Source organism: Cyprinus carpio, chromosome B25 (assembly GCF_018340385.1).
Source record: "Cyprinus carpio isolate SPL01 chromosome B25, ASM1834038v1, whole genome shotgun sequence".
In the NCBI taxonomy this organism is placed as follows: Eukaryota; Metazoa; Chordata; class Actinopteri; order Cypriniformes; family Cyprinidae; genus Cyprinus; species Cyprinus carpio.
The window spans coordinates 21520689-21546985 of NC_056621.1; the positions used below are offsets into that span (position 1 = coordinate 21520689).

Here is a 26297-nt window from a genome sequence, read left to right on the forward strand (position 1 = left end):
TAACCCACCCCATGCCTAAACATAACAACTACCTTACTAAATATTAATAAGCAGCAAATGAGAATGCTCTTCTAAGAATATTTTCTCTCAACGTTATCAGAATGTATATCAAATATTAATGAAATTATAGGAACGTTCCATCAACATTAAATGTAATATCCTGACATTTATATAACCTAAAATAGTTCGTAAAAATAGTAAATAGTTCACTGTTAGCTGGGTGGTATCATCACAAAATATAAACTCTACTTCTGTCCAGCTCTAATAATCATGATTTCCTTAGTTAAAATGATGCGTATTTTAAAAAGCACTATACAAATACATTTGACTTGACTTGCAATTACAGTGCTTAAAAACAACAATGCAGTGCATTCAATGTAATACCTTTCATTTCCAGTGTGATTTGATTGAAATGGTAAGACACAGTTTTTACAAACAAGCAAACAAACAAATATGCCATCCTTTTTAACTTTCTTTCCCAAATAATACTGTAAATGTCATTCACTTGCATGCATGCTGCTATACCTGCAGGTCAGAAAACATGCACTATGCACCTTTCACATCTATACGTTTTAGATTTCCATTACACAACATCAAATTAAGCTGAATTAAGTTTGCTGCACTTGGTACTTACATGCATTTTCTTATTTCATTCCCCAGATAACGTGACTTTGCATTTTTAACCAGCAGCAGGTTCTTTTCCCTGCATTGAGTTCAGCAAAATGAGGGATTTTGCTCCAGGACGGGATATAGAGGGACACAGAGCGTCCCCAGTGACCTGCTGAGCTTTACTCAAACACAGACAAGTCCTGACTTGTCATCTGGGCTGGTTGCTATGTTAAGTGACGCACGCAGCACACGAGGAAATAAATGAACTCGGCCGGCGTCCTCTTGCTGTGCTGCTCTATGCTTTTTAGGCTTGACTTTTACAATTTACTTATTAAATATTTTCTCTGAATACATCTGTATAAAAAAGAATGTGTGTTCCATTCATATTTGAGCTTCATGCATTGCTAACTGCATGACATGCAGTATTTTTGAACTTTTTGAACATCTGATTCTGACATCTTTACTGAGGTACTTACGCAGTGCAACTGTGCTGTTTTGGTCAGTTTGCAGTGGACAAACAGGATCTAGGTAAATGTCTCTGAATAAAAGTGATTATTTGCTTCTCAAGATGAAGTGAAGAAAAAATTAGCAAAAACATTTGTATTCACTAAAAAAGTTATATAGAATAAGTGGAAATATTAGGGCAATATTTCAAGAAATTAGAAATTTTGTTTCAATAATAAAAAGCGATACTTAATAATAATAACAATTTTATTATTAATAATTATTATTGTTAGGACCAGGTAAGATATTTTGCATTATTATATAATTTTCATGACAAACTGTAAAATATTTAATGTTTAGCATTTAATTTATGCTGATACTGTATGTATGTGTGTGTGTGTGTGTGTGTGTGTGTGTGTGTGTGTGTGTATATATATATATATATATATATATATATATATATGCGTGTGTGTGTGTGTGACGTTTACAAAATTGCTAAAAAATTATCAAATTTTTGTATCAATATCAGTTCTTTAATCTGAAGATTGATTTTTAGACTATGCTGTTTCAGTTAAATAAATAAAACTTCAATATCCATTATATAGTGCACCTCCTGTCTAATCACAATAGGATTTTGTATATTATAAAGCACAATATAATTTCTTACATTTTTTCTTTGGATTTTCACCATGTTTTCTACTTGATTACTTTCCACCTCTGATGAAATTATGCAGCGTGTCTGATCTTGCAGCTCAACACAAACAACTACAATATCCCCGTTCAACAAGCCAAACTCACCCGCAGCATTACACCAGTGGCTCTGCAGATGAGATGGGCTTGTGCTCATGTGAGTGTGAGCCTGCTGGCATCTGACCGAATCAAACATGCCTGCACATGCCCACATAATGAGCACAGGTCACATGATCAAGCTGTCTGCACTCTCAGCCAATGACGGCCTGCCCTTCTGTCAGACACTGACCCTCTTAAGGGACACTAGAGGAGGAACAGTCCCATGAAACACTGCACCTCCTCCCTCCTCATTACATCAGGAGCTTTCCTCTGCTCCTGTTAATCTCTTCAGTATCACTTCTCTCCTTCTGTCCAGCCTTTCTAACATCGGTCCACTATTATTTAGCAATGACTCCTTACAGCATAAAAGTCTTGCTATTATGAAATCAATATTTGATGCACTATGCAGACATGATGTAACTTTCACAAATCAAAAGTCCCTTTCCAATCCATTTAAATGATTTCTGAAATGAAAAAAAAAAAAAAAACACGAAACAAGCACCTGTTTAAAATGCTTTATGATGATGAAATTACTACAAGCTCATTAACATATGACCATTTACATCTCAAAATTCTGTGTCAGTATGTGGAGGCTACCAATCACTGAAGGTCATTTGCATATTGAATTCTTAAAGGTACAGTAGCAATAAAGGCAGAAGTCAGAAATAATAGTAATACTGCTGCTATTGTATGGTGTATTTGTTATTGTGTGTACATGACCGTTCAAATGTTTGGGGTCAGTGTTTTATATATACAAAACAAATGGCTTGTATGAGTGTTTTTTTTTTTTTTTTTTACAAAAAATCTGTTGCTCTATTAATGTTCAATACAAATGAACATATTTTTTCTGCAATTATACATTTTAGGCACAGTGAAAAGCACAAATTTTTCTTAAGGTGTGCCTTTAGCCCCATTGTACCCTATATACATATGTACACACACACACACACATAGAGTTGCATAGTAACTGATTACAAGTTATCTGGATTACGTAATCCGATTCCAAAAATTAATTACTTGTAATTAGAGTTAATTACATTTTAAAATACTTGTAATCAGCCTACAGTTACTTTTATAGATAACATGATTATATAGGATACACACAATAGCAATGAATTATTCATAATTTATTGATTCTCTCTAATTCCTCTTTGAAGTGATCCTATCTAAAATAGCCTGCCGCTTATATACACTCAGAAAGTCTCCAGTTTTTTGGAGATTCACACAGAGATCAGTCATTAGTCAGATGGATACATAGCATTTGAACACTGGATTTACAACATTTTCAACATTGCATCAACTACAGATGAACACATTCCTTTTTATTTGAATTATCAATCGGTAGGTTAAAGGTGCCATGTGTAAAAATTGAGGTAAAAATATCCAAAAAATGACCTACACGCATCAAAAGAATGAGAAGAAATAAGGGCGATGATGTCATTAAAAAAAATGTCAAGTTATAGTGCTGCAGAGATATCAACCTTAATTAGCATTAGCATAACTAGCCACGGCCCGACAGGTGTCGTAATACCAGTTTCGGCCATGGGAGGCGGTATTCGGGCAATATACCCACCAGCCAACCGGCAATACACGAATAACTCGCACGGCTTGTGGGCGTACTTGAACCTGATGTCAAGCAACCGCGCTCGGAATCACAAATCAAATCCGATAAGAAAAGGAGCCGAAACAGAGTAAACATCGGCACTGCTTTCCATCGCTGGAGACAACTGATGGACTTGAAAGAAATGAGCTTCGACTCCGAACTTGCAACATTTCTTTTGGATTGGTAAGTAAGATGCTGTTAGTATTTCGCTAGAAGTTTGTTATAACATAGAAATGTATCGAAGGCTGTTCGATGGCTAACCGTAGCTGCGTTTGATAGTTAGCTAGCTATAACTTACCCACAGATCCGATCCGCGTTTCACCTGTTATCTACCAAAGTCCGTCTCTACCAAGCTGATGCTAAAATGTAACATTACCTAAGAAGCTTGAAATGTCTTCGATGATAATGAACCCGAGAGAGAGAGAGAGAGAGAGAGAGAGAGAGAGAGAGAGAGAGCGGTCAAGAGAGCGGTCAAGTTTTTGAAAGCGTGTGAAAAGAGTCAATTGCGTGTGTCTCACGGTGAATGCTTGAGAGTTGGCAGCTCTGGTTACGTTGGTTGGCGCTAGCTTGGTCAACATCAGCTGTCTGATGTTGACCAATGATGTTGACAGAATGCTGTCTGTCAAATTAATTTAATTCAAATAATGTGTATATACAATTCAAAATGTAATATGAACAAAACGAATATGAACATATTCACTGGTAAAGGTGAAGGGGAGTAGCTTGAAGATGTCATGTTTCAAAATCACTTGACATCACCCAACGTTCCTCTGGAGGCAAAACGTCCTTTAGGCTTCGGCTATGGCTCTAGGGTTGTTGAGAAGGTAGGGGCGGAGCATAGAGACTATGCCGTTTCTCGTTTGTTACTCTAGAGTAGACCAATTCACTTTATTGAGGCATATTGCCCCCATCTGGTATGGAATGTGGAGTATGACTTGATTTTTTTGCCAGACATTACACATGGCTCCTTTAACCATGGATTATTATGTATTATTGAAAGGGTTTGTCTTTCAAACTCATTATTAACATGTATTGTAGACATTCCCAAACTTTTTGACATCTGAAATTCTGTCACTGAATGTATTTACTTTAAAGGGGTGGTCAGCCAGGTATTTTCGAAGGCTTGATTGTGTTTATGGAGGGCACTGTAACATGTGTTCATGCTTTGTTTTTAAAAATTGCGTTTTTCATATATTTGACCACTGTTTCCAGGCAGGGTTTATGTAAATGTTAGGGTTTGTGATATCACAAACCAAGGAAGAAGCTTGTTATAGTCCCTACCAGCCGTTTGTTGTAGGCCTTAAAAAGCAAATTCTGTAAAAGAAAATATCTTGCTTTGCATTGAACTTTGCAGATGTTATTTTATGCTTAAACAGGAACATTACAAATTAACTAAAGTTAAAAAAGTGAAATCAAAATCACGGACACCTTTAAGTACCCCTGAGATTTTAAAAGTGTCACATTTGAGTGTTCACAGTTCTCTGACATTGGTTCATGGTTATATGGCAAGCAGGTAAAAATAAAATAATTTAATTTGACATGGTATTCATGTATTATTTAATTAATTAATCCCCCTTCAGTTCCTTTACGATCCCCAGTTTGGGAAAACTTAATATCATGTTTAATACACTTCATGTTGTTAATTACAATGAATGAAATATATGTTCTTACTCTTTGTATTTTTACATCATTAAGGTACAAGATTATCCTATTTAAATCAATGTGATAAACGAAAAATAATCTAAAAGTGATCAAAAAGTAGTCTGATTACATTACCTAAAATGTGTAGTGTAATGGATATATAATATATATAAATGTGTGTGTACTGTATATATTCTGTCAAATGAATGCTATTCTTTTGAACTTTCGACTCTCTCTAAATATAACACAAGTTATATTCAAATATTGTGCAGCACAACTGTTTTCAACATTGATAATAAACAGAAATGTTTATTGAGCAGCAAATCAGTATATTAGAATGATTTCTGAAGATCATGTGACACTGAAGACTGGACAGGAATAAACTACATTTGAAAATATTTTACAATAAAAGCAATTATTTAAAATAGTAATAATATTCCAAAATTCTTACTGTATTTTTGATCAAATAAATGCAGCCTTGGTCTTTATCGACCCCAGACGTTTAAGCATCACAGCAAGCAAGCAAGAAAAGTTGAAGCTTTCATTAAATCCTGAGTCATATAAAGACGTGAATGTTTTTACTAGTCTGAAACTTTAACATTATAGTGTAAGTGGACTTCAGGCGGAAAAGAGCATGTAGAATATGGCCTGTAAATGAATGCTATGTTAAAGAACTCTTTACCTCTAGCGTGTATGAACAGGATCCAGCAGAAGTTGAAGACCTCAGTGACGGTGCAGGGATGTCGTCTGAGGACACAGGAAAGCTCAGTCAGCACAAGCTTCTCACCAACACTCAATATAGGCTAGAGCTGTTTGTTTCCATTATCCAAGAGCTTTTATGTAACACAAATCAGATCCCTATGCATAAGCATAAACTACTGCGATTATATGTGAACTCCAGCGACCTGTCCTCAGATTATGTTTCATGTGATCATGTATTTCTCAGGTCAGGCTGAAGTACCTCTGTTTCCTGCCTCTGTGCATTCTGGGTAATTCATCTGTGGGCGCCTTGAAGATGTCTTTAAATAAGGGCACGTATTTCTTAAAGATGACGGACGTGACGGTGAAGTTCCTCTCTAGTTTCTCTGTGCTCTGCTGGAACTCCTTGGGCAGGTTGGCCATGTCCTGCCATTTCTTCATTTTATTGAAAAACTCAATCAGGCTGAAATTTAAAATTACGTTATTTAAACCTCAGTATAGCAAGTGTTGCAATAATAAACACTTTTCATTTATGTGTCAAGTAAATAAAATTTAGTCAAGTCAAGATACCATTATGTATATAGTTCTTTAAACAATGCAGACTGTCTCAAGGCAGCTTTTTTTTTTTTTTTTTTATAAATTTTTCTAAAATTTAAGTTAAATTTCATGTCTGTTTATGATAATTATACTGTTTTCTAACAATTGTTTTCACAAAAATCTTTTAACTAAATTAACTAAAAGGAGTCTTGAGTTAAAATTAATCAATCAAAACATGTGAAAGTCAACATGATCTGTATGAAATTTATTTATAAAATCAAAGAATTCCTCAAAAAAATAAGTTATGTTTTAAAATTGAAAAATATTTTTTTCTTTGAATTAAGATTACTTAATTTTGTCAATGTCTGCACAACTTATTTCAACAATGATACTAACCAAACAACCACTGTAAACATAAATACATACATAAATAAAATTAAAACACCATAACAACATGCTATTGTCTTCTGTAGGGGAAATTTGAGCACATTACAGTAAAAGTCTTGCCATTTTGCAGCATTTTATCTACAATAACCGGCTATCAATGAATATTTCATTGAGTGACTTCAGTTCAAATACATAATATTGGATCAAGAAAATAACGTGATCTGCCAGAAAAAGCCAGCCATTGAAATCAATGCCCATGCTGATAATATTAATTGGCTATCTGGACTAAATAAATAAATAAATCCTACAAGACTTTAAAAATGAATCACTGTATATACAGTATGGCAGATTAACAGAGAATACATAAATACATGTGTGACTTGAAGTGTACCAGAGAAAACATTCTTTGTATTATTAAAACTACTAGCAACTAGCAGATGTGTTACACTGATGGAATACATAAACTGAAACCAGCAGTCGTTTTATTAATAGTAGTAATAAGTTATAACAGTAAATAATGCATAATTGCAAGCAATTAACACTAAACCAAAACCTAACCCTTAAGTTAAATCATTTTACTCAGGACGTATTTGTGTAATTACACTGTACCAAGGACACATTGAAAATAAATTGTGACTGAAATTATATTTTGCATAAACAAGATGAAACCACTTTTAAGAAAGATTTCATTGGGAATTTATACAATGCTACATTATTTTACATTTAGTCAGTTAGCAGATGCTTTTATCCAATGCAACTTACAAATGATGACAATGGAAGCAATTAAAATCAACAGTGACCTAGTGATGCCATGTAGACAGAGAAGAGAAGTGGTCCAAGAACTGAGCCCTGAGGCACCCCAATAGCTAGATGTTGCAACTTGGACACCTGACTTCTCCAAGATACCTTGAAGGACCTATCTGAGAGGTAAGACTCAAACCACTGGAGTGCGGTTCCTGAGATGCCCTTTGTCAGTAGGGTTGACAGGAGGATCTGGTGATTAAGCATGGCAAAGGCAGTGGACAGATCAAGCAAGATAAGTATTGAAGATTTGGATTCCGCTCTTGCCAGTCTTAGGGCTTCAACAACTGAGAGCAAGGCAGTCTCGGCTGAATGTCCACTTCTGAAACCAGACTGGTTGCTGTCCTATTTTCATGGCAATTTCACATTTCACCCCCAATCATGTAATTACTATAATACCTCAGAATTTTTTTATTGAGTTTTATGCAATGTTCACTATCTGCAATCTGCTCATTATTGTAAAACAAAATGTTTGAATCTACATGAATTAAAGCCTTGAAACAGATTTGGTTGATGAATTTGGAGGCCGGGGGACATCCATGCTTCATTTTATTGAAGCAAAATATAATTTTTCTTTACATTCTTGTGATCTGGGTTTGATATAAAAGCTGTGCATGTTTTCGATTTACTGTATAAATTTGGTATTTGTCCATTTACCCATTTACTGTATATGGTTATTATTATTAAGACTATAATATAAAAAATACCTTTTATTACCATTTTTATTTTGTTATGATTATTCAATAGTAACATTACACTGTTTTCACTCCATCTATTCTCTGTGGCTTACAAGCTATCAGAAGCTACAAGTTCATGGCAAGAGGAAATGCAGCTCTGTAATACCCAGCTGATCTTCAAGTTGTCTAGGGAACATCACAACATGTCTCTCTGTGTGTGTGTGTGTGTGTGTGTGTGTGTACAACAACCACTGAACTGTTCAGCTGTGTCTCTATCTATATTATTGTCAGAACAAGTCTGTTCACTGACCTCTGCTGTGAAGAGCGCAGGATCCTGGTCAGAGACACATAGTTGCCCTCCGCCGTGCCTTTACCTATAGTGGGCACCGATGAGCGGCACGCCATATACAGAGCACATGCCAGCCAGTGCAGTTCACTGCCCTGAAACACACACGGAGGATATAAAACAGAGCCTGAAATATATGTTCACACTATCAAAACAGTATTAGCCTGATATTACCATGTTAAAACAGCTACCTAGTTAACACAGTAGGGTCCTCTAACTATAGTATTTAGTTCTCATTTGGTTATAAGAGTGTTCTTTTAAAATAAAATAAAATAATAAAATAATATTCTCAGAATGTTGCAGGAAGCTTTTTGAGATAACTTAAATATCTTTCTTAGTTGACCATATTGTTAATGTACCATGGAAATAGCATTGTATGCAGTGTTGGGAAGGTTACTCTGGACATGTACAGTAGCTACGGTTTTTAAAACCAAATCTATGACGGGAAACACTGGCATCTAACAATGCCTTGGAAAAAACACAGTTAACCTAAAAAAAAAACTAAAAAAAAAACTCTGTCCTAAACTCTGGTGTCTCATATTTTAGAGCAGTAAATTCAATTTCTGAAATAAATAAATAAATCTGTATTGGTGTTTGTGTGAAAAAAGAAGAAGAAGAAGAAGAAAGATGTTACTCTGTTTGTAATCGTTAACATTTTCATAAGTAACTGTAATGTAATTACACTTTTTTTCAGTAACTGTAACTGATTACAATTACATTTATTTTGTAATTAAATTACGTAATTTAGTTACATGTAACTAGTTACCTCCCAACATTGCTTATTAGCACTACCACGCACCATGGTTTATGTATACAATGGTATTTGACATGGTACAATTATGTATACATGGTATTTGACAGAAAATGGTGCTTTCACCATTTACTGTAGTAAGTGCAGCGTACAGTACCAATTAACGCTGAGCTGTTTTTCTGCACAAGCACACTAAGGTGACATACTGTGGTGCAGATGTATAGACTAAAAACACGCTAAAAGCACAGCTTGTTCTTACTGTACATTATTATAATCGTCTGGCTGTAAAGCCGCTGATGTGACGTCACGCGCATTCTGCGCTCATACGTAATATACGCACACACATATTTTAACATTTTTTAACATGTTAAAGCACACACTTTATTCATTAAAACATAAAAATAACATGTAATCATGTCGATTCACACGAATATTATTGAATGCATGCATGCATAGCTACATTTATAAATGCGTGCACTATGCGCTCTGTTTACCTCCAGAGTGTAATTTTTGCTGATATTTTCATAACTCCTCCATGCCCCGTTACTCGACTCCTCATCCATATTCAGAGCTCGACACAGATCTTCAAATGCATGTCTAGTTTTCACCAACGCATCTTCTTCCTCGCTCATTTCTGCGGCTTTTCGTGCGTAGATGTATAAATACACGAGTGATTTGTATCTTTGTCTGCAATACGAGAAAGGCAGGAACGCAAACCGCTATGAAATGAACGGCGGTGAAATAAGAATGAAGTTCTTTAGTGACAGCGCCAGCGACTGTACACTTCTGCACGGTGTAGCCATTTAAATGTCCTTTGATTGACAGCTCGCTTCTGCTGTGTTTGAGTACGCTGAGCGCGTGCCGACGCCGACGCAATGAGAACGTAAGACGCGTTTCTGACGTAAGTATGAAAGCGAATGCCGATCTGTGCGTAGAGCCTGTCACGCGGAAGTGGAGGCCCCGCCCACTTTGTGACTTCAATATGCCATTTCCCCTTTACTTAACTCATAAATGACTGTTTTAGGAGTCTAAACCTGCCAGCCTGCATCTCAGCTTTTGAATAACATTTTAATACAGGTCACTTTTTCTGTATTAACTATTCCCCACAGATAGTATCTATGGCCATTCCCTGCAAGATTTGTTTTGGCATTCAGACATTCATTTTATTGAACATGTGATATATTGTCGTGTAGAGAACGAATGGTTACTTTATACCAGCATTTCAATGGAAATTCAACAGATGTTTCTGAGCACTGCTCATTCTAGGCGCTCGAAGACGTCACGCCGTAAAAACTCAATTTCCCAAAAGCCAGTCGCCGGAAGTGGAGCCGGTTGGAGCGGAAGTGGATGAGTTGTTTTATAGCAACTGTCGCTGTGCACTCTGTGTGGGATGCTTTTGAATTGGTGAGATCGTGTTTGGATCCAAATATTTCTGTCTTGTGAAGGTTTAAAGTACGCGGTGTGCTTATAAGTTCGTACTGTAACACTGTTCTTCTGTGTTTTATTAGAAACTTGAATTTGTATTTGCGAAATACTGCATTTCCGAAACAAGCGACTTAACATGTTAGAAAAGATGTATCAGATCGCATCAGTATCGATGCAAGCCTCAAGAACACAAGCATCAAATGGTAATGACTCGCTACTTTGATATACAGTATAAAATGACACTAAATGTTTACCATATTCATATGTGGTAATATTTACTTATGATATTAATATCATAACACATGTCCAAAGTGAACATGGTGATGCCGTTGTATTATTTGGTGTTTACAATTAAGTAAAAAAAAAAAAAGTAATATAGTATAATTCATATTTTCCACATGTATATGTGCTGTGTTGTATTTCAGTCTGAATGGTGTTTGCTCGTGCTGATGAGACAGCTGGAGATATTCCTCTGAGAGACATCACTGTCCACCCGAATGGAGCAGCCACATTGCCTGGTCAGGATTAAAACAGAAGTATTATTATAATAATTGCTTAAGTTAATGGCAGGTAAATGAGCAGTCCTGTTTTTAGATGCCCTGCAGAATGTGTCCAGGTTCAGCAGGGAGGAGCTGGAGGACACATTTCTACGGCTGCAGGAGGAAAACCTCACACTTAAACAATATACACGCAAACAAGAAGACAAGATCCGCAGGTCTGATCAGTCATTAGATTCTAAACATGCAGATTATCTGGTTTATCTGTATTCTTCTCAAAAATAGATCAGTAACAAGAACAGTGCAATAAGTTTACAGATGTCTTTGGTTTTTCAGGATGGCCACCAAGTTGACTCGTATGGTGAAGGATCACCAGCAGAGCGAGGGCACTCGAGACGTTGAGATGGAGGAGATGATGGAGGAGCTGCAGGAGAAGGTTCAGGAGCTGGAGAAACAGAATGAAGGGCTCGCGCGGCGGCTGTTAGCAGCCAAACAGCAGCACACTCCCTACAGCCACATCCAGCTCCGGCCTCCGCAGACTCAGAGACCACATGCCCATGACAGCATCACGACCACATGCTCCCAAAGCAGGTACACCTATTCTATTCTATTCTATTCTATTCTATTCTATTCTATTCTATTCTGCTATTTATATTGTTATGCTCTGGTATTGTTGTTTTTGATCTTTATTCTATTCCAGTATATTCTAGAATCTAAATGATCTGTTTTGTTCAGTTTTTGTTCTGTTGTAATTCTACTGTATTATCTTCAATTTATATTATATTATGTTCTGTCAGATCTATTGTGTTCTATTCTGTTATGTAATTTAAATTGCATTATGTTGGTATTTTCTGTTTACAGTTCAATTCTACTCTGTTTTATTTGTATTTTGTTTTGTTGTTTTTTGTTCTCTATTCTATTCTATTCTCTTCTATTATAGAATCTAAATTCTGTGTTCTATTTTATTTGTACAGTACTCTATTCTTGTCTGTAATCTATCTGTTTTCTTTTCTATTCTGAAAACTACAGTATGTGTTCTATTGTAATTCTACTATATTAAGTAGAATTTTTTTCATTAGTGTTTTCATTACTTCTAAATATATTCTCAAAGTATCTATTTTTAGTATTTAGTGTTTGTCCAAGGTACTGGAGAAAATTATAAAGACGTCTATTTAAAATATGGTTCAAGGGTGTTTTATTAATATTATTATTATTATTATTATTTTATTCAAAGGAATCAGACATGTTGAAGGGGACATGAGTGCTAAACCACCCCAGGGTTTGTTGCCCCGCTAGATGAGAGAGCATCAGGCCAGCGGACAGAGGTGCTGCTCGCTCGTTTTAAACACTGCATTATTAAACTCATATTAAATTGCTGTAATGATAACAGCTGAGTTTGAACCGCCAGGGACCCCAGTGACAAAAAGATTAAAGTATAGCCAATTATAGTTTATCCGTTATTATAACTGTGGGATGTGTTCTCTGCTCTTTCCTGGATTTGCACCTCTATACAGTCTGACACATTGCATTTATATTTAGTCATTTAGCAGCAGTCATTTTATTCAAAGCGACTTACAAATCAGGACAATGGAAGCAATCAAAGTCAACAAAAGAGCAATGATATGCAAGTGCCTCATTTGTTGTGCCCTCTGCTGGTGGTCATGTCAATAGCAACTGCAGTGTTCAGTGTGTGTGTGTGTTTTTGTAGAGTATGAAGACCTGATGCAGCGCTGGTGAAGGTGGATGAAGTGAGTCGACAGCTGAAGGAGGAGAGACTGAAGAGTTTACAGCTGGAGACACAGATTCAGACCAGAGACACACACAAGAGGTACAGCTGCCGTCCTACACACAAGCTTTATATACAGTATGATACCTAACCCTAACCCTAAGTATCGCAGCCAGTGTTGCTGCTGTTAACTAAAACTAACACTACTAAAAACTGTTTTTTTGGCAATTGAAAATAAGCTGAAATATAATGTAAATATAAGCTGAAGTACTAAAATGACTAGTTAAAGATCTAGAAATATCTGAAAATAATCACATAAGAAAAATACTAAAACTTAAAATATAAAAATATAAAAATAAAATCTAATTCAAAATATTAAGTAGAGTATAACAAGTACAAGCAGGATATGTAACCTTTATAACTGCTTAATAATTATTATAATGTATAATAATCTATCTATCTATCTGTCTGTCTGTCTGTCTGTCTATCTATCTATCTGTCTGTCTATCTATCTATCTATCTATCTATCTATCTATCTATCTATCTATCTATCTAGTTTTCAGTTACAAGAGAGAATCCAAGATTTGGAGAAGGAGAGAGACTTGCTTAAGGAAAACTGTGATAAATAAGTGAAAAGGTGAGAGGATAAAAGCTTGAATGAACTACATAGTAATAATAAGAAGGATAGAAATCACAATTCAGAAAACTAAGTATAGTATACTACTCACGGTAACACTTTATTTTAAGGTGTCCTTGTTATAGATGATACATGTACTAACTATCATAATAACAATAAATTATGATTAATTACATGCAAGTAACCCTAATCCTAACCATGTAGTGAGTACATGTAGTTAATTAATATTACTCAGTACTTAAATGTATAATTACACTGTAACAAGGATACCTTACAATAAAGCGTAGCCCTACTTACTAGTGGTGATTGCTAACTGTAGTAGGACTATTGTTTTTGCTCATGCTTAGTATTAAGGATTTCAACAAATCCCTAGCATTGTGGGGGAGCGTTTTGCTCTGAGCACATCGCTGCATTTCTTTTTGTCTGTTGCAATAGTGCGTTTGATGTGAGTCAGGAGCAGAAATGAAAGACGAGAGAACAGCAGCTCAAGCTACAGGTGGCCCAGAGACGGCATTAAAATCCAAACTCGCTGATAAAAACCAGATCCTGGATAAGATCAAGTCATAGAGAGGTAACCACACACATGACCGTAGGTGCTTTAAAACCCCTGGTGTGTTAAACTCACTGCTATTTTATTTTCACGGAAGATTTATATGAAAAACTGATGCAAGAAAACAAGAAACTTCAGCTGCGTTACCTGGAGCAGAAACAACAACTGGATGAAATTAAAGAGCGCATGAAGTTCTTTACCAAGGTAAAGTGCAATATTTGTAGCAGTAGAGAAGAAATAGTCATTTGAAGGAGTGGTTCAACCAAAAAAAAAATTAACATAAAATTAACATAAAATAACTTTTAAAAAATAAACAAAAAGTTTTAAACCAATTTAGATTATTTTATTTCACATTGATGCTTGAATCTGATGTTGTTTTCTTGAGGAAAGTGAAATAGATGCAGCTGAACTCAGTGAAGCCCTGATGCTTATAAAGGTAAATCCAAACTTCTGAACTATATACAAATTACTTAAATTCATTAACAACTTACTACCACTCAAACGTTTGGGGTCAGTAAGATTACCAAAATACTAATATTATAAGTAAAGATGCAAGACATTTATGATGTTACAAAATATTTGTATTTCAAATATATGTTGTTCTTTTCAACTTTCGAGTTTTCACAGAATCCTGAAAAAAATCTATAAAAATGTATCGCAGTTTCCACAAAAATATGGAGCAGTTTTCAACTGTTTTCAACATTGATAATAATAAGAAATATTTCTTGAGCAGCAAATCAGCATATTAAACTGACTTCTAAAGGATCATGTGCATATGCTTAGAACAAACAGACGATATCATCCACTGATGTGGACGCTAATATTGTTATCTTTATAGTTATCGTTCTTGGTGTGAATGGGCCTTAACACAGAAAAATATCCATATTTAAAATGTTAGAAACACTAATCTCTAACTTTCGCTAACTGTCGTATGAACTTTCACAATAGAACGCTGCTCCAGGTGGATGACGTAGGAATTATGCATCACATATTTTGATATAAGCCAAGAGGAGACTGGTTTTCCTTTGCTAAAGTAAGACAACTTTGCTTCCTTTGCTCCTGTAAACAAACGTTGGTTTTCACGAGACTAGCATATTCTCACCGGACCTTACGGTATGTCCTACGTTATTCGCCGGAACGGCATTCTGTTGTGAGTGCATGTACAACAGTTAGCGGAAGTTTGAGATTATTGTTTATAAAGTTTTAAATATGGATATTTTTCTTACAAAAATGCATGGATTCTCTACAGGAGTCCTTTATTCACCCCCTGAGGCACTTTTTATTATGGATGGATGCGCTTTATTGGACTTCTTTTGGACTATTGAAAAATAACACCCATTCACTGCCATTATAAACCTTGAAAGAGCCAGGAAGTTTTTAAATAAACTCTAATTGGATTCATCTGAAAGACAAAAGAATAAAGTCATATACACCTAGGTTGGCTCGAGGATGAGTAAATCGTGGGCTAATTTTCACTGTTGGGTGAACTATCCCTTTAAAACACATTCCTGGTCAATATTTTTTTTAAATCTTAATAGTTACTGCAGTGATTTAATGTTGGTCAACTTTAATTTAATAATGCTTTCCTAAATAATAGAAAATAGCAGTAGATTGTTCATATGCACTTCAAGCTTAAACTCAAGCCTTTTTGAAAAAAGGCAAATTCACATCCAATTCCAGACTTCCAGCTTACTCTGGAGTTTGGTATAAAACACACTTTTCACAATTAAGTTGCTCCCCAATTGATAAAATCTAATTATGCTGTACATTTTATTGCATAATGGAACAGTGTTGTAGAGTCTGTCTTATGTCCAAGACCATATTTTCAGGGTCTTGGTCTTGTCATGGACTTGTACTTCACCCTATTCAGGTCTTTCTTTTCACTCCAACTTGACCCTCCTCTAGTCTGTCTTGACTCAATTTACTTTATTCAGCCTGGACTCCAGCTCGAATTAGTAGATCTCGACTACAATGTAATAGAAGTAAAATGAGTTATGAACTTCATTTCATGTTACGGTAACTTCAAGGGTCTGCTGTTCTCCACATATGACTCATGTCTTTAAACGTCTGTGTTTTTGTAGGCTGAGGTTGCAGCTGTCACTCGTGCGATGGACGATCTAAAACTTGAACATGAATTAAAGTCAGAGAAGCTGGCTCAGCTTCTGGACATGAGAGCTGCAAGGATAAAGAAACTTGAAGGTTTAGCTGCATCCAACACATGATCTTCAGATTTCCGATGCTGCAGTCATGCTTAGTAAAACTAATTTTGCCTGTGTCCTTCCAGTCCAGCTGAAAGACATTGCATATGGAACCAAGACCCATGTGTTCAGACCAGATGTGACCAGCGATGATGTTACAGATGAGTTTGATGAAACCCTCCGCTTGGCTCGAGGCAAGAACCTTCTAGAAATTCACTTGGGGAGAGCGCAGTTCTCTTCTGAAGCTATAGAAAGTCTCAAGGACAAAGATCCGTCCATCTTCTGCACGTACGCCTTCTATTACTTTGAGCTGCAGTCCACGGCTGTGGTTCGAGGTGCCCATCCAGCGTACAGCCTCACGTCTCAGTATCTTGTGAGGGTGGACAACCTCTTCTTGTGAGGGTGGACAATCTCCACAGCAGCTCAGTTACAGTGGAGGTTCAGCTCGCTGAGGGCTTGAGTTTCCGCACGGTGGCTGCTGGTCAGCTCAGGTTAAATCAATTGCTGGAACGAGATGGGAAGGTGTTTGGCACCATTCAGGTAGTTGGTGAGTCTTTAGACCGTCTTCTGACATTGGTTTAAAGAATGTTTTCCTGTAGATGTTGACCAGTATGGGTTTTTTAGTTGATATTAAATGAATTGTTGAAATTAAATGAAAGCTCACTGTTTTTGTAGATACAAATTTATATTACTTTTTTTTTATTTGAAGAACACAAAAAGGAGATGTTTAGCAGAGAAGAGAAGCTTACAACACTCTTAAATGGGTCATGAACTGAAAACTCAAAATTCCCTTGATCTTTTAATATATAAGAGGTCAGTGTACTATAAAAACATCCTGTACGTTTCAGAACTCAAACCTTTCTCGTTAGTTTAAAAACTAATAACTACAGACATCACTGCCTGTTTAGTCCAGCCCACCGATTCCACATTTACATTTAGTCATTTTGCAGATGCTTTTATCCAAAGCAACTTACAGTTGGGGAATACATAAAGCGATTCTTCTTTAAGAGGCAAACAGACACAGGAAGTGCTTGTAATACCAAGTTTTAGGCATTTTTCAAATTAGTACTAGAAGCTAGAAAGGGAAGGAACAAATAAAGAGAAAGGCAAAGTTTATTTTATTTAAATTTTTTAGGATGAAGTCAAGTAGCGTTCGAAACAGATGAGTTTTCAGATGTCGCTTGAAAATTGTCAGGGACTCAGCATTCTGGATAGGGGTGGGAAGATCATTCCACCAGCCAGGAACGGTGAACGAGAATGTTCTGGAAAGTGATTTTGAGACTCTCTGTGACGGTACCACGAGGTGTCGCTCACTAGCGGATCTCAGACTTCTGGAGGGATGTCGATTCGTAATAGTGAGTGGAAGTAGGCGGCTGCTGAGCCTGTGGCTGTTCTATATGCAAGCATCAGTTTCTTGAACTTGATGCGAGCCGCAACCGGTAGCCAGTGCAAGGAGATAAAGAGAGGTGTACCATGGGATCGTTTGGGCTCGTTGAAGACTAGTCGTGCCGTTGCATTCTGAATCATTTGTAGAGGTTTGATAGCACTTGATGGAAGTCCAGCCAGAAGAGCATTGCAATAGTCCAGCCTAGAAATGACAAGGGACTGGACAAGAAGTTGTGCCGCATACTCCGTTAGAAAGGGCCTGATCTTTCTGATGTTGTGCAATGCAAACCTGCAAGTCAAGCCTTTGCAATGTTGTCTTTGAACATCAGCTGGTCATCTAAGATTACACCAAGAAGATTTCTGACCGAACTTGATGGGGTAATTGTTTATAGACCTAGCTGGATGGTGAAATCATGCTGTAGAGTTGGAGTGGCAGGAAATCTAAGAAGCTTAGTCTTTTCCAGATTGAGCTGTAGGTGATGATCTTTCATCCATGACGAGATGTCTGCCAGGCAGCCTGAGGTCCGTGCAGCTACCGTTGGATCATTTGGTTGAAATGAGAGAGAGAGCTGTGTGTCATCAGCATAGCAATGGTAGGAGAAGCCATGTGCCTGTATGATGGGACCCAGTGATGTAGTGTATAAGGAGAAGAGGAGGGGTCCAAGAACTGATCCCTGAGGGACCCCAGTGACATGTTGATGTGCTTTGGATACCTCCCCTCCATCACTGCCTGTTTAGTCCCGCCCATCGATTCGCGCACATGGTAGGTAAATGAAAAAAGCGGCAAATGCAGGTCTGTGCTGAAACTAAATGATGAACTTCATTTGATTAACTTTATTTTTTAATGAAGTGCCAGACCACATCAGTAAGAACTCGGTCCTTTGTTCACTTCATTTTACTGCGGATTCGTTTACAAATAAGGCGCATTCGAAACAGGATTTTCAGAGAGATTGAAACTAAAAGTCAATGCTGGATTCGAAAGTAATGTCGCAACACAAGTCTGAGTAACTGTTTTTATTACAAGATCACTATTGCTTTGTCTGTTTTTACATATCGTTTGATATGCATTTGTATGCGTTTTTAACCTAAACCACAGCAGCATCCATCTGTGAGGAATCTATGCTGTCAAATATGCACAACTATTAGCCAATCATAGCAGTGGGTGTTTACTTTCGAGTCTACAATCTGCCACGCCTATTCAAACAGAGCATTCTGATGAGGGGGGTTAAAAACAGGACAGAAAAATAGATTATTACTTCTAAATTGTGATTTATTTGTATTTTTTTTATGTAAAAATGTTGACAACGTTATAAGTGAACCTCAGAGAACAGTACAAATGACCCCTTTAAAAAAATAAAGGTTCTTTATTGGCATTTATGTTTCCTTAACATCCATGGAAACTTTTCAATGCACAGTTTCATTTTAGTGGAAAAAGGTTCCTCTGATTATTGAAATGTCCTTAACACTAAGAAAAAAATAATTCTTCTGGAACCCAAAATGGTTCCTCTATCGTTCTGCAATGAAAAAAACCTTTTGAAATCCTAAATTTAGATTTAAATTATTTAAACTGCCAAAAAAGGACAAAATGAACCATAAAGAGTTCATAAAAGTGTTTTCAATCTGTTTGCAGGTGTAACAGATGAGATCCAGGTGTTTCTTGCTCTAGAGTACTGGCTCAAACTCAGGGTTCCTATGGAACAAGCCATTCGCCATTATAAGGAGAGAGTCAAAGCACTTGGTTACCTCAACACAAGCATAAGGGACAGCCAGGTACTGTTTACAACCCCATCTAGGGCACCATTTCCTGCTTTGAAACATGCTAAAATTACTTGACCTTTGATCTTTACTATTCAGACTTCATCAGGTCCAGTCCTCAGTTCTTCATCATTGATGGACGGTGATCTAAATTAACTAAATGTCACCATACATGCCTGCTGTGATCTCCGATGCAGAGGTCCTCACACCCAACCCAGCCCCTACATCATCTACAAACTCTACCACTTCCCTGACCATCATACTCCGATCATATCCTCCACCAATGAGCCGCAGTTTGAAGATCACATGCTCTTCCCGGTGGATATGAACTCTGACCTCGATGCGTTCCTGAAGTCAGAGGCTCTGGTGTTGTATGTGTTTGATGATTTGGATGTTGAGAAGCAGCTGTATCTGGGGAAGGCTAGAGTACCGCTCTATGTGTATTTTTTTAAGGTATGTTTGAGCTCACAGACCATGAGGGACTTCCAAGTGGCCAAATCAGTGTGACTTTGAAATGGACGTTCACGTACCTCCCTCCAGGGTCCTCGTCTATCACCACACAACAGATCGAGATCACCGGCAGGGCGACACTGGAGAGACAGACATCTCAAGACAAGGAGAAGACAGAGACACAAACGATGACCAAAGATCCTCCACTTATACCTCAACCCACTGTTTCTGAGGTAATGGCATCCTCAGCATCCAGGACCATACAGTACATCAATCAGTCCTGAATGCTTTTTGTTTTCAGCACTTTTTTTCTCCTGTTCTTTGTAATATAGACTCCACTGCCCAAACCCAGACAGCGAACTCTACCAAAATCAACTAGTTAGTTAGTTAGTTCTCTTTTATTGTCTCCCTTAGGAGAAATTTGTCCTACTAAAAGAGTTTCTTTTGTGGATGTTACAGAGCTGAAAAACAGGTAAAATAAAAGTCTGCTCTTGTTTAATTAGTGATGCTTGCTAAGTCAAGCATCGCATTTATTGCTCGATTTAAGGCTTTAATTAACCTGAGTATTATCCTGTACCATTTGTGCACTTCTGTATGTGGTGTACTAATAATCACAAGATGGAGCAGACTACAGCCTCTGATAATGAAAAGTCGTCGTCATCTGTGACCCCTGCACCAAAGGTAAACAATGTGAATTTTACTGTTTAAATAAGGAATACAATAGGCATATAAAATTCAGGAATAAACAGTGTGACACTGTGTTCCTCAGACCGTCATAGTGATGGAAGCAGGAGAGGCCACTGCAGTCAGTGAGGAAGAGGATGAGGAAGAGTCTCAGTTCTCTGAGGGTCAGGTGATCACCGCCAGCTCTCAGTCTGATGAGTCTGAGATCTCTGAGCTGCAACAGCCACCAACAGGTGTGTGTTTGGACTCAGAGTTATGGAAATTAAAGTTCTTTAAAACATAAAACATTATTTAACATGGATAATGTTACACATTTCCAAATGAAACAAAACTATTCAGCCAGAAATGTTAAAGTTTAAAAGCCAGAAAGTTGAGTGGTAAAATAATGCAAATTCTTTTTATTTTATTTTATTTTATTTTATTTTATTTTATTTTATTTTATTTTATTCACCCTGATATCATTCCAAACCCCCATTGTTCCACAAAAGTATTTTTTTAACAATAATCATGCTGCTCTTTTCTTAAAAAAAAAAAAAAAAAGAATGTGACTGCAGATTAAAAAAAAATAATAATAATTGTTGGTTAATTGCTATAAATCTTGCATTCTTTCATTATTAAAGATAATTTGCGTTGGCATATTATATAATTTTTCAAGCTCTCCAGCATTTTGTCCCCAATTTGGATTCATTGTTTGGAAAAGAGCAGCTTGAACATAATTCAAAACATCTCATTTTGTGTTTCACAGATGAAAGAAAGTTATATATGTTTAGAAAGACATAGGTGACTAAATATTGACTTCAAGTTCAGTGTTCAAGTTAAATTCTAATTGGATTCAATATGACCACAAACTTAAGGTGCTTCTAGTATTAAAAAAAAAAGTTTGTGTTTTTTGTTTGTGTTATTGTGAGCAGGAAGGCCCCTGTGCTTTGGCTCTGAGTAGAACCTGTATTCAGTAGAGCCATGTATGAATTTTTTGGCAAACCAATATTTAGTGCTGAGTGTTAGTATTCAGTTTTATATGAGGAAGCAGCTGTGCTATTGTTTTTCGAATGAGATGAGAATCATTAATATTTTATTCGCTGCTGCCAATAATCTGATGTGTTTCCTGTTGACAACCAACAGCATAAATGTTAATGTGTGTTGACCTTGGCCAAGAGGCTGTCTTTAAAGTGCTGATGTCTAACATCTCTCTCTCTTACCTGCTGCGAGCCACTTGAGACAAAAACGAGAGATGGACGACAAGAAAATAAACAACCAAAACCGTTCACCAACAACATCCATTTGAAATGAGACTAGGAATGATCCACCTAATGATCTTCTAGTGCTTTACTTCTGTATTATCACCTGATCATAATACAGAAAACGCATCTGTGCAGATGTTCAGAGTGAGGATGGTGATAGCGATGACTGCATCATTCCTGCTCAGAGCTCACAGCATAAAAAACAGCTGTGTTGTATCACTTTGCATCTGTCCATGTTTAACAAATGAACCGTGTTTGACCGATATATTAAATACTTAAAATTACTTTTTTTCTGGATTTTTGATCAAACAAATGCAGCTATGATGAGCATAAGAAACATCTTTACTTGGTATCTCTGACCACACTATGGAGCGTATAGTCTCAAAGAAAATAAATCACTGGGTCTCAGGAGGATATTGTTCCTTGCTGATAAAAGGTCATTTTAAATATTTTTTTGTGATTTATTTAGCCTACAACTTAGTGATGTGCATTCAGAGATTTAAACAGTCAGCTTAGTGTTCTTTCCTAAGAGGATTGTAGAAAGCAACAGAGATCTAACGACTGCTGTCAGCAAAAACTTAATGGCCTAAACACTCCAACAACGTGGATGGCCTGTTTGACAGATTGAATCAAATGATACGCGGACAGACAAAGCATTTCCAACCTCCATCATTATCAGAGAGCTATGCCTTGTAGGTTACTCGTCTACATCAGGAAAGAGATACAGTTTTTCCATCATTTCAAACGGTGGAATAATCACGGATGTCCTGTCAGAAGTAGAGAGTGATTGGAGTCCCTGAAGATGCACAGCGAGTCTCACCATGTCAGTTGGTGTGAGGTTGCATGTCAGTTGTGATAAGGTCATGTGATGCCTTGCTCCACCAGCCGTCCGAGTGCATTCGTGTGGAGATCATTTCTCTGAGTCTGAAGCCAGGCTCAAGAGTGGCGGAAGACAGTGGAATCGTCCAATTGTTTCCTGGGCCTGCCGTCAGTCGAGACCCCACTGTCCCTGAAGAAACCTCTGGCTGGACACAGCGTCTCCTACAACGTCAGCAATGGTGAACAATGACATTCATACTAATCTCCATGCAATACCAGCTGTTCTGAGTTTTCTGCTTTAGTATCTATGGCAGCATATTGAATCTTATGGTAGAAAGTTGTGAAAATTGGTGCATCAATTAGGACGTCTCTGAACTTTCTTCTAAACAAGTTTTAGGGTCTACACCTCAAACCTTCTAAAGCCACCATAGGCTCAAAATTACACTTTTCTGCTTTGGTCTACAACAGTGGTTCCTGGTCCTGGAGAACCCCCATCACTGCATGTTTTGATGTTGTGCTTATCTGACACACACATTTGATGTCTTGGGGTCTTTTCTAATGAGCTGATGAGTTGAATCAGATGTGTTTGATTATGGAGACATCTCAAATGTGCAGTGTTGGGGGTTCTCCAGGATTGGGATCCATTGGACTACAACAGGGATGTCCAGTCCTTCTCCTGGAGGGCCACTATCCTGCAGAGTTTAGCTCTAATCCCAGTCAAACACACCTGAACCAGCTAATCAAGGTAATCTAGAAGCTTCCAACTCTGCTGGATATCGGCGGGTTTAATGCCAAGCTCAAGAAACTTAGTGGATTCAGTTTTTGACCAACTAGAAAACATGGGTGACTTGATCTAAAGCAGGGATCTCCAGTCCTACTTCTAGAGAGAGCTACTGTCCTACTACTGTCCTGCAGACTTCAGTTCCACCTCTGCTCCAACACACTTGCCTGAACTGATCAGGTAGCCCTGAACACCTTGATTAGCTGTTTCAGGTGTGCTTGATTGGGATTGGAGCTGAAATTTGCCGGACTGTAGCTCTTCAGAGCAAGACTGGAGACCCCTGATTTAAATTCATGACTTCATTTAGATTCATTGGGTAATCCAATGTTTTCCAACCCTGTTCCTGGAGGCACCCCAACACTACACTATTTTTGATCTCTTCATAATCAAACGCAAGTAAAGTTCGCAAGTAACAGGTTTGCAAATATTGCTCGGCAGGGTCTAGCTTGTTTGGGAAGAAAGTTTGTAAAACATTGATTGAATTAAAACTTTTTCATAGTTTCGTAATTTTTCATAAATTGAAGAACAATGTTTATAATAAAAATGTTTTTATTTTTAATGTAGCTTTAGCAAAAGGGTTGAATGGGTGAGCTTCCAGGATGTTACAATTTAAGGAAAAGTTTATTATTATTATTGTTATTATTATTATTATTATTTATTATTATCTATTTTTTTTTAAATCAGTAACAGGGTGGCATGCACATTTTTGCAAACATCTAAATTTTGAATTTTTGGTAATTGGTCAAACTAATGCATTTCTAATTGAATGTGGATTAAACAGATTATTAATAGCCTATTATTACTGTGTGATATTAATTTTTGCAAATAGTCAAGAAAATCAAGACCACTGAGGTGGCACAGATATTTATTTATTTTCTTTTCTTTTTTATTTTTTTTCATTTCATGGTGTATATTAGTTCATATAACATATGTAGTAGTTATTTCTCCAAAGAACATGATATTCATGCTTTTTTTTATATAATGAGAAAACAATTTGTACCCTATCCATGAAAAGTGCCATGGGCTGACCATAAAAACTTTCTGTGTTTTTCTGTCCCTCACTGTAGTTGTGGACGTTCAGGACAGCAGTGAAGTTATCGGCCATCTAGTTGTGACAGTCGAAGCTCTGGAGGCTCTAACATCCATCATCAAAGATCCAGAGCGTGATCATTCACTAACTCCACTTGCTTAATTTACCAAAACCAATGATTTACTTTTTCCAATCAGCAAATCAGTCCCCTAAATCATTTTTGTATTTAATTAGATTCACCAAAATGAAGTGAAATGTAATACACTGGGCGGTCGGTTTGGTTTTAAAAATATGGGAACAAAACATACCTTTATGTAAACACCATCACACCGCTTTGATCCCTTACGGTGTGAAATCATATCCCAATGTTTCTCTTTATGGCCTCCAGTGTTGCGTTTGATGGAGCGCTGATGTTTAGACCTTTAATAACTTTGCTTAATGAAAAGGCTGTTAGGCCTCATTAGGCAGCTCTGTAGCAGGCTGCGATATTTTATTGAAGTTGTGAAATGAAATCTAACTGGATTTAATGGGATTAAATCAAGCTCTTTAAAATGCTAATGGAGATTTTCACGCGTGTCGAGCTGTGGCACTCGCGCAGACACTCCTTCTGTTTTGGTGTGTGCGATTGAGTGTGAAATGTTACTGTTATCTGCACTGCAGATTATTTGATATTTCTGTATTGGTCTGCATAAGAGAGTACAATTCAGATTTAGTATATTTTGTCGAGATATAGATGCTTTATTTTGAACACACTGCAAACCTTTGTAGACAGCCTTAAAAGCTGATATTTGTAAATGTTTTATATTTAGGAACATTTCAGAGTAATGTATTAAAGAGTTTTAGTGGTACTTCATTTTGTGTTCTGATTTTCTTAAAACCTCAGTTTTTTACTTGAAGTTGAAACTGCATTTAGAATTCATTAGAATTTTATAGTTACTGACTTTCTTCTGCTGAACACAAAAGATATTCTGAAGAACTTTGGACCCAATTGATTTTTATTGTATGGACCAACAAAACAGGCATTTTTCAAAATATATATATTTTTCTGTGTGTGTGTTTGTGTGATTGTGAGAGAGAGAGTGTTTCACACAGTCATAGAGGTTTAGCACCACATATGGAGGAGTAAATGTTGAAAAAAATTGCATATTTGAGCGTTTGCTGAAGCCAATTGCAGATAGTAGCCATTAGAATTTATCTCAATGGTAGTTGCTTGGCTGACACATAGTTCCAGGAGTACGTCTTCTATTATTTTGAGCCAATCACCTGAGTGTGGTACTAACAACATGAACCAATTAAACTTTGAGCCCTAATAGAATGCTAAAGTCAGGTTCTGGAAGTAAAAATGCCATTCATTTTCTCCATAGGCAAAAAAAAAAAAAAAAAAAAAAACTTTCAAAGATAAAACGACTGTGAGCACCAAGGTTGTTAATTGATGGTATATACATTTATTGAGTCTCTCAACGATCTCAAAACACTTAAATATTTGAATATATTTAATATGCACATTTTGCAATAAACTTGAATATATTGTTTCTATCACCATCTTTACATGAATACTGTTATATTACTCCATTGTTTTAATTTGATTGTCATTTGCGATGGTCCATGGGATTGTAGTTCTTTCCCTCATTAAAGCCGTTAAGTACAGTCTTCTATTTTTGTTTTTTTGTCTGATTTTCAAATGATTCACATAAAAGTTTGTACTGTTGTGATTCTCCTCATATCTGGTTGGTCCGGTTCATGGCTTATAATGCTTTAATGAATACTTAAAAAAAAAATCTCAATTCAAAAAATGAATGGAGAATATAAAAAAATAGAAATAAATTGTTTCAGA

At 36.7% G+C, this 26297-nt stretch overlaps 1 protein-coding gene and 1 pseudogene across 3 annotated transcripts in view; one reads left to right on the forward strand and one right to left on the reverse strand.

The window, feature by feature from the left end:
- The window catches only part of LOC109073909 (retinoblastoma-like protein 2), a 29532-nt gene extending 19462 nt beyond the window's left edge, over positions 1-10070 (reverse strand). The window contains exons 1-4 of one of the 3 annotated variants that reach the window (XM_042753584.1): positions 9779-10070; positions 8498-8628; positions 6048-6248; positions 5769-5833 (exon numbers count right to left, since the gene is read on the reverse strand). In XM_042753584.1, the coding sequence (XP_042609518.1) occupies positions 5769-5833; positions 6048-6248; positions 8498-8628; positions 9779-9916 (535 nt within the window). In that variant the 5' untranslated portion in view covers positions 9917-10070. Of the gene's footprint in view, positions 1-634; positions 954-1851; positions 1955-5768; positions 5834-6047; positions 6249-8497; positions 8629-9778 lie in introns of those variants that run through there. The other 2 variants (XM_042753585.1, XM_042753586.1) reach the window with 2 other exon arrangements.
- A 169-nt stretch (positions 10071-10239) lies between these two features.
- LOC109073917 lies at positions 10240-25311 on the forward strand (annotated as a pseudogene).
- The last annotated feature ends 986 nt before the right edge of the window (positions 25312-26297 follow it).